General features: G+C 34.9%; 1 protein-coding gene across 1 annotated transcript; it reads left to right on the top strand.

Moving 5' to 3' along the window:
• Nucleotides 1-2,469: 2,469 nt before the first annotated feature.
• LOC120471468 (sorting nexin-16) lies at nucleotides 2,470-9,706 on the top strand. Its single transcript, XM_039661299.2, has 7 exons — nucleotides 2,470-3,164; nucleotides 3,652-3,738; nucleotides 3,858-4,003; nucleotides 7,223-7,292; nucleotides 7,404-7,543; nucleotides 8,652-8,753; nucleotides 8,917-9,706. The coding sequence occupies exons 1-7, from the start codon at nucleotides 2,877-2,879 to the stop codon at nucleotides 9,020-9,022; spliced, it is 939 nt and encodes a 312-aa protein (XP_039517233.2). The 5' UTR covers nucleotides 2,470-2,876; the 3' UTR covers nucleotides 9,023-9,706.
• Nucleotides 9,707-10,217: the final 511 nt, after the last annotated feature.

Here is a 10,217-nt window from a genome sequence, read left to right as displayed (position 1 = left end):
AATATAATAATAATTAAATAATATTTTGGCGACCACGTTTTTAATACGTAGGCTATTTGAACCTGATCCAACGACGTCATTTTGAAGTTTGTGTTCATGTTTTGACCCATGAACGTTTAATGGGCGATTCCATTATTATGTAAGGGGGGGCATTCCCAAGAGTTTTCCGCACAAACAACACGGCCCTGAATTCAGTCTATAGAGAGAGTGACGTTGAAGAAATGACATCATGCAACACAAAGTCACTCCTGATACACATCATTGGCTGGTTCTAGGTTCCAGTAATGATATGTTATAACAACATATCTTGGTAACTTGAAGCTTTTTGCTCTTGGCACTGTAATAGATTATTCCTTTTTTTTTTTTTTTTTTTTTTATCACCATGAAATTACAATGTAGTATTTTGTATTTTTTTTTTTAAATAGAATGTTGCAGTATTTATTATAAATGTTTTATATGCGCATTATATATATGAAGAGTTCAGATGCAAAAGCCTCTAAATGCCATTTGAAATTTTCTTCTTTAATGATAATTTTTTATCAAACTTGTATATTTAAGTTCAGTGATTTCACTTAAATGGCAATGATAATTACCTATTAATTGTTATTTAAGTGAAATTACTGAACTTAAATATACAAGTTTGATAAAAATTATCATTAAAGAAGAAAATTTCAAATGGCATTCAGAGGCTTTTGCATCTGAACTCTTCATATATATATATATATATATATATATATATATATATATATATATATATATATATATATATATATATATTAATCTTGTGCTCCTGTAATCTTTAATCAAAATAACTTCTCCCTCTTGCAGCTCATCTCTTCTCTGATGATGTGTTTACTGACAAGAGGGCGGGACAACCTGTCAATCACATGACATCACACCAAAAGCACAACCATCCAATCAATTCCCCATGAACAAAATCAAGTCCCGCTCCATATTCTCCGGAAAGCCGTTTTACATCATAGCAGAAGAACACATCGCAATTTCTGTTTCATGCCTTTTCTGAATATCATTTAGCAATATCATTCATTATTTCCTAAAAAAAAAAAAAAAACACACAGACTCACCAAGAAGCATGTTCTATGATATTTAATGCAACGTATCACACATTATTTTGTTTTCTTCTATTCAAAAGTAACTGGAAAAAATATATTATGAAATCAGCAAAAGCTAAAGTCATTTTCCTCAGTTCATGTATTTCAATATTTCAATATTTCAGGGTCAACTTCCTGTTTGATGCCTGCCCTGCACACCTACAGGATCTCGCACCAATAACAAAGACATTCTCTGCTAAAAAGGACATCCAATTTTGATTATGTGTTCTTATATCTAAGCTCAGCGAAAAAAAAAAAAAGTTTTTATTTTCAATCATTAAGAAAATAAACTCTGTATAGTTACTGTCCCATTCAACCTAATGTCCCAATCACCCTTACTAATGTAATTATGTAAATGATTATATATATATATATATATATATATATATATATATATATATATATATATATATATATATATATATATGATTGCTACAGCAGCTGTAGGCTTATACATATCATAGCATACACTATACACTGACTTCCAATGGTCAAAATACTGTATATATGGTGTATATATATAGGCTACATTTTGATTTAATATGAAATACATTTATATATGGTGATTTTAAAAACCACCTCAAGTCTTAATTGCGCCACCTAGTGCCGCAGAGAATGCGTGCCTGTTTTTTATTTTCCCTCCACACCTAACGTTTCCACTTTCCATCAGCAAAATGCAAAACTAAGACACACAGCCATTTGGGAAAAACATACGTTTTAGGTGTTGTGAAATTAGTCCTGAAGGTATTGCATTGCAAGGGAGGAAAAATATGGTTGACCTATTTATTTCCACTTTAATAAAAGGCCTAACTATGTCTCTAAGTGTTCTTTTGACACTCTGTTATTGTTTTTTAACATGTCCTTAGCTACACTATGTAACTTTTGGCCCTTTAGCGGTTAAAAAATAAAACTGCATGCACTTTGTGGAAGAACATTGTTTTGGTTGTGCTTCAGCTCTCAGTGAATAATATGGCCCATAGATAATGATTTACACAGTAAAAAACAATGGGTTAAAAATAACATTTTGGAAGAAGGATTGGTGATTTAAATTTTGATAATTTTAAAACTTATTTTGATTAGTTCTTTTGACATGATAATGTTGATGTCTTTAATTATTTAAAAATTGCCTTAACTTTGAAAACTTTGCTTGGTTCCCAGCATGCTTTGCATAGGTCTGGATGAGGAGAATACATGTTGAAATTAAGTGAATAAATTAAATGAATTAATTACTTATGTGTATTAGTAAAGGGAAAAGCTTAGCATTTAATGCTGTTTGGCATTTAAAAAAAAAGTTTCTGCTATGCATGTTGTGATGTTTGTTAAGTTTTTGTGGTTACCACTTTCCTGAAGAGAAGTGCTTGTGGTTTGTGGATGGTTTATAGGAACAACTTTTTTGAGAAAAGAAAGATGTTTATGCTTCAAATGATTCCTATAACTCAGTTACATGTGTTGGTTTAGCATATTCCATTACAAGTTGTCATGTTTTGGGGTGTAAATGACAGAGAACACATCTCCTCAAAAAATGTAATGTGTAAAATGGCAGTTCAATCAAACAACAGTTCATGAAAAAAAGCATTTTTATAGGTTTATGAGTTCTGCATTCATACAAAGGTAATTTAATCTGAGTATGGTGTGTTTGGGTAGACCTGCCACACCATAAATAGGAATTACTTGAAATTTTATCAAAGAAGAAGAAGGTGCGGTTTGGTCGGTTGTGTCTCATTTGTGACAGGCATACTGATTCACTTCTCTTAATAGTGAGGAATGCAGAAGATGACAATCAGTCAACTTCTGCTAACATTAGGTTTAGGATTCTTTCTTTTCACCAGCTCCCAAACCAGACAAAGCAGATTATCAAGCTACTTTAGCTCATTCTTTTCTGAGAGCATTGGATTTAGCATGTTTTACCAAAACCTCAGTTCAGAGGTTGTAAGAAGAGGGAATGGGATGGAGTATTATAGTAATGGATTTTGCGGAGGGATCAATGAAGAGAAGACGCTCAAGGTCACCCTGCTTGGCTATAAGGTTATGGAGGAAAAGACAAAGTTCACAGTAAGGAGTTCATGCTCTTTTCACTCCATAGTAATCAATGCATTGTATATTAGTTTGTTGTTGCTAATTATTTAATTCTTACTTTTTAAGGGATATATTCTTCAACCCAAAATGAACGTTCTGTCATCGATTACCCACCATCATGTTGTTCCAGACTTTCGCTTATCTTTGAAACATGATTAAACATATTTCTTTTATGAAATAACTAAGAGATTTCTGTCCCTCCATTGAAACCCCATTGAGTAACCACAACCAGTCCAAAAAGTTCTTAAAAACACTGTAAACATAGTCCATATGAATTTAGTCGTTGCTTGGCAAACATGAGGGTGAGTAAATGATGACAGATGTTTCGTTTTTGGGTGAAATATCCCTTTAATTAGAGACACATAAGGATGAATAAGATGAATCTTAGATGTGCACTGTGTCTGTTAATGGCAAAGTTTTAAGTGATAAATAGGACATGATGTTCTCTTTCTGCACATTTTAGGTCTACAAGATCTTAGTGAGGCGAGCGCCTGACGAGAGCTGGCACATTTTTAGACGATACACAGACTTCTCTCGACTACATGACAAGGTCAGGCACAGGTGACTCATGTCAGCTGACCAGGCAATGTTGGAGATTTGCTCATTTTTTCCTCAGTGTTTCCTTCTTTTAGATATGAGTGATTTTATGTCTTTATGTTGTATCTTCAGCTGAAGGAGATGTTTCCTGTGTTTGACTTTGTCCTACCACCCAAGCGTTGGTTTAATAACTTCAGTGCTGAATTTCTGGAAGAGAGACAACTGGGCCTACAAGACTTTCTACAGCACCTAGTTGCTCAAAAAGACCTGAGAAATAGGTACATTATGCTTTGTGTTTCAACAGCCTTAGTCCCTATAATCAACGTGAAAGTCAGAGGAGTCCATTGTTGTTTTGGAGCCCATAGGCTTTCATTGTATGGACAAAAAGTCAAAAACATGAGAAACATTATTCAAAATATATTATTTTCTGATCATACAGGTTTGGAATAAAGTTCCACAGTATGTGTAAACCAGACAAACAAATTAAATTGTTTTGGTTTTTTTTGTTGTTGTTTTTTTACATTTTGTGTAAAAACCCCCCGATTTGACTGATTTTTGCATTCGAACAATTGCATTCCCTCAAGAAATGTTGCATTTGCACTCAAACCTTTTGTGATTTGAGGTGGGAGGAAAGATTCAGTGCTTTTGTAAGTGAATGCAAAGTTTCATGGGGGAACAATAATTTTAATATATATATATATATATATATACTATTTAATTTTAAAATATAAATACAACTTGAATAGTTGACTCCATGCTGACTAGTTTAATTAAATCATGTTTTACCTCAAATTCGCATTTAAAATAGCTTCTGTAACTCTGAAAAGACTAACATGGATTTAGATTCCTTTAACCGCTTTTGTACTCTCTAACCTTCCATTCTTTGTTAAATCTTAGAATGAGTTGTGGCTTCATGATTAGCCTACAGTCACCTCACTGTTAACAATCTCTTTGAGTCAATCTAGTTTTCGCAAACACCACAGTTTTAGTTCAGGTAAATAATGACTGATCCTGTTCTTTTTTTTCCATCCTAATTCTTAATGATGTTAGTGTTGATTTTGATCAGTCTCTTTTACTCACCAGACTGTATCTCTCTGTATCTCTCTGATTGTGTGTCTCTCGGTGGATATAGGTCAGAGGTGGGTTCAGTTCATATCGGTGTCCCTCAGGGATCAATTTTAGGCCCCTTACTTTTATGTATGTTTTTTTCTTGTAGTCAGCTTAATTAGCATTTTTATGCAGATGACACTCAGATTTATATTTATTCTAAATCTGGTGACACTGCGGTACAGTTACTTTTCTTTCACACATGTTTCTGAGATGAAAACTTGAATGACTCTTGGATGAAATCTGAACAGTAACAAGACTGGAGTAATGCTCATTTGAAGTCCTCCTACGAAAAGTGATCATCTGTGGATGGTTCTGCTTTTCAAACAAAACAAACATTTGTAGTTTGTAATTTGATCCACATGTTCAGCAAAGGGTATATATATATATATATATATATATATATATACTGTATATAGTATATATATATATAGAGAGAGAGCATGATGGAGCATTCACTATATGCTCCTAAACTGTGAAACTCACTTCCCCTCGCTATTAGAGAAACATAGTCTTAGTTCATGACTAGTTCACCCAAAAATGAAAATGATCCCATCAAGCCATATAAGACTTTGTTCTTTTAGCCGAACACAATCAGCGTTATATCAAATAGTAGTATCCTATGTCAGAGGATTTCGATATACAGTATGAGAAGAGGAGCTACATCCTACGAACGCAAACGCACGCATGGCTGTTGCCGTAAGTCAGTGATTATAATTTATAAAGTTTTAAATATGGATATTTTTCTTACAAAAACCCATCGGCCTATACTTCTTTACTTTTAAGATGGATGGAAGAACTTTTTAGAGCTTCGAAAAAGACCTTCTGAAGCGGAGTGATTCGTTCGTGTGAAAAAAAAATATATTCACATTTAAAACTTTATTGACTAAGGCCCTGTTTACGTGAGAACGATTCCGGGTGAAAACGTAAAATATTGTATCGGATGTGCCTTTCGTTTACACAGCAATGGCGTTTTTGGGCTTGAAAAAGTCCAAAAAGTGAATTTCCAGAGTGGAAATCTTAAGAATGCTCCACAGTCGCATTCCCGTCTAAATGGCAAAAATGCAAATCTGCTCACGGTGGCTCTCGTCGCATATGTGTTTACATCACAGGCATGCGCAAGTACAGGAAAATAACGACCAACATGTCGGATTATTTCCATACGCCGGACCTTCAAGTTGCCCTAGCAGCTCTGATTAACATACAAGAGTCTTTTTTGCAGTTGTACGAAATATTCTCACTGATCAGAGAAGGCGCATTGAAGGTTGTACGCAGGCGCGTGAACTTGGTGTTAATGTGTGGCAGTGCTTCATATTGCCACCTAGCCGCCTGTAGTGCATACTACATCGAAATTTACACACTTTTACGTCACCATATACACGCAGATTTCCCAACCATTACGCCCGTCTAGACGCAGAAGTAAAAGTGAAAACGCAACGCCACTTTTGCGTTTTCTCTTCAGATCGTTTCCGTGTAAACATAGCCTTAATTAACTAGACCGCCGCATGCGTCGACTCACACCAAAAGAGTAACACTAGACGATGTATGATAGGAGTAGCTTAGCTTTGACACCTCTCGCGGTTTTCGTGGTTACTCTTTTAACTCCAGAACCGTTTCGAACACTTTTATCATGGATGGATAGGCTCTGATGGACTTCCAAAATCATATAAGCTACCCATTCACTCCCAAGGTTTGGAAGAGCAAGGATATTTTTAATCTAACTCCGATTGTATTCGTCTGAAAGAAGAATGTCATATGCAAATAGCTTTAGGCTATACTGGGCTAATTCGAATTTTGGGGTGAACTATCTCTTTAAAGGTGCTATATATATGTGTGTATATATCAACGCATTCTCATCCCGAGGCGTCATATACGACACTTTTGCCAAAGCGTAGTCATCCAACGCACATGGCACCCTTTAGCGTCAAATGAGACGCTTCGGTTATAGTTGGTTTAGGTATGGGGTAGGGTTAGGTTTAGACCACTAGGAGGCGCCTTCTGCCCCATATATATCTGCGTCTCATTTGACGCTAAAGGGTGCCATGTGCGTTGGATGTCTATGCTTTGGCAAAAGTGTCGTATATGACGCCTTGGGATGAGAACGGGCTCTATATATATCATCATTGACATTTTTTCTCCCATTTCATTTTTTTTTTTACACACACTTTCGCTTATTGCTCCATAATCGAAATTTGAAAAATTTAAATCTACATATGGGTACATAAGATAAATAAAAAATAAAATTAATTAAATAAACAAATAAAATGCAAAAATCTTGATAAACAGAATCAACACTACAATACAACTGTTATTGAGAATCATTATCACAATGTAACACTTTGAGGAAAAAAATGTGATAACAGAGTAACATTGCTTTCTCTCCACTGAAGTGAAGCGGTCAGACAATTCTTATGTCTGGATGACCCACCTGCTGCTTTTGGTGATATTAGAGAGAGATGGGTAAGCTCGCTCAGTTACTGCACTGTAATACTTTTCCATTCAGCCAAATATGATACATCCAGACACCAGATATATCAAACTTATCCATTTATCCCTCTGTTCTGACTAAAGGCCTTCTGTGAGACGCTGGAAGGGACCACCAGCTGTTGCCTTCAGAGAGATTTAATGGACGACAGGAGAGAGACTGAGTCCCTGAGAAATGTTCTGCTGCACAAAGAGCTCCAAATTAGCCTGCCTGAAAGAACAAAAAAGTAATGTAGCAACATGATCTATTTGTGGGTTGCTTAGGAAACAGGGGCAGAGAGGTGGGTTTCGTCTTCTGGCTGAAACGAATGGCTCCAAAGTGTTTATTCTGCTCAAGGAAATTAAATCTAATTGGATTAAATGCCACACTAAATGCTCTCAGCCCCACAGCCTGTCATTAACGCTAATTGCTTTTAGCAGTACAGAAGTGTCATGCATGTGATTTCACCAAGTACGACATGTTCTTGGATCAACATCTTTGTTAATCCTGGAACAACATTCCAGTCAACCAATCAGATTTCAAGTTCACAGTTTGTGTTAAGTTTAGGCCTACAACGAGGGTTAGGTGCTTCTACATCAGTGCTATTCATCATAATTTCCCTCTGATTTTAGGGATAACTTATGGCCGAGATAGATTTAGGGGTAGGGTTAAGGTTAAGGCTATACATTTAAGAAATGTTGTTTCAGGCTCAAAAAATCTCTCGATCCAGGAACATATTTTACTTGGCAAAATAACGGTGACTAGAAGTGTTATGATTATTAAATTTTTTAATGCATTTTTTTATTTGCATTCGATTTTTAATGCCTCGTTCAGAATTGTATCTTTTTACCCTGTAATATGAAATAATAGTCAAATTAGGTTGAGTTAAGTATGAAATAAGTTGAATGATTATTGTATGTTTTTTTTTTGTTTTTTTTTTTTGTTTTTTTTTAGTGCTGGGCAACGATTAATCACAATTAATCGGATCCAAAATAAAAGTTAGTGTTTACATAATATATGTGTGTGTACTGTCTATATTTTGTATATATAAATACACACATATGCATGTATGTTTTTAGGAATATTTGCATGTAATATACTGTATATTATACATAATTTATATTATATATAAATATCAATATTATATATAAATAAAAATATTTCTTAAATATATACATATATGTGTATTTATATATCCAAAATAATTATAGACAGGTACACACACATATATTATGTAAACACTAACTTTTTCTTTTTATGCGATTAATCATAATTTATCATTGCCGAACACTAGTTGTTGTTTTTTTTTTTTTTTTTTTTTTTTTTTTTTACTTTTTCTGTTTAACCCCATACAGTGGCAGGTATAGAATCCAAGATGAGTTGAACAAAGAGCCGGGAGACTTTTTAACAGAGCAGGAATATAAAGAAGTGGAGCGAGACAAACTCAGGAAACCAAGGTATATAACTGATGTATTTTCCACTTACTCCCTTTGGAATGAATCCTAGTTGAGCATATTATTATTTATATAAACATTCCATGACATTACAGAGGAAAAACATGTTTTTTGGGAGAATGGGGAGACCATTTTATCTTATTAAACTGCTTGTATCTCGCTTTAGTTCTGAATTGCGGTTCATAAGGAGCCATGGAGCGTGCTGGTATGGATCAGCAACTGACAGTCCCGAAAAGTACAGTTCTGGAGGACCATTCCAAGAACTCCATTAAATAAATCAAAATAAAGGAAAACAACATCACATACGAAGCACTTTCTTCAAAAAGTCAGTTTGTTCTGAGTCCATGATACGAACAGAGTACCTGGATTTTGGATGAATCAAAACAGCTTGGCTAAACTGAAAGATGTTGTTAAAATAAGGTTTAATGATGTGTGATTCTATCAGTTTGTTTAATGGAGATTTTATAGGACATCAGTGTTAAACTCACACTAGACTAGCAGCCAATAACGCAACAACTTCACCATCTTGTGTACATTGTTCTAGAAATGTTACCCAGATTTTTTACTTCTTTTTTGGATTACTCTCATATACTGAATTTGGATAGTGTCTTTGTGATTTGGATTGCGGAGTAAATTGATACACCCAGATCCCTCTGAATTATCCAAGAGACACGATCGCAGATGGGTTTTTATTTCGCAGATGTTTTATTCATAATATCGTTTGTGGATTGTTTTTTTCTCTTAAACACATATTTAATAATTGAATCACCTGTTCTTGTACAACTGTTTCCTCACAGCTCTTAGCAGCTGGCCTCTGTTATATACAACATGTATAGAAAAGGCAGGTTGACAAGCATGATCTTTAGCTGGTTTAGCTAAGAAACCTGTTTTGAACACCATGTCGCATCCAAACCTCAACATCAAATTACCAACAATAATATATTTGATTTATTGTGATTTACTGTTTTGTGCAAATTAGGTAGTGCCAATGTGAACAATAAAATTAGTTGTAGTTGCCCACTTGGTGGAGTTGTAAACTTATTTTCTCAGCTTGATTTGTGTTCAAAAGGACTAATTTGTTCACTACATCTACATGTTTTCTGTTTATAAGATGCATTCCCTGCATTATAATTGTGTACAAACATAATGAAGACAATAACTGTGCTTTCACTTCAAAAAGTGTCTGCAGAGGAAATAGATACATGTGCTAAGCCTGGGGGTCAAGCACTGGGCTTGGCTTTATGCACGGCTGCACTACAGTACTTCCTGAACTTAAGCCAGCTCCTTTGTTTCCTGTCTGCCATTATTGGACAAATTGATTAGTTCAGGTGTGCCTGACCTCAGTACGGCAACAATAATCAGACACACCTGAATTAATCAAGCTTGGCCAATAATGGCAGACAGGAAACAAAGGAGCTGGCTTAAGTTCAGGAAGTAGTGCAGCTGAGTATGAAGCCAATTGGAGAC

This window comes from Pimephales promelas, chromosome 5, assembly GCF_988280905.1.
Source record: "Pimephales promelas chromosome 5, fPimPro1.hap1.1, whole genome shotgun sequence".
In the NCBI taxonomy this organism is placed as follows: Eukaryota; Metazoa; Chordata; class Actinopteri; order Cypriniformes; family Leuciscidae; genus Pimephales; species Pimephales promelas.
This window is presented reverse-complemented; position numbering and strand designations above follow the sequence as displayed.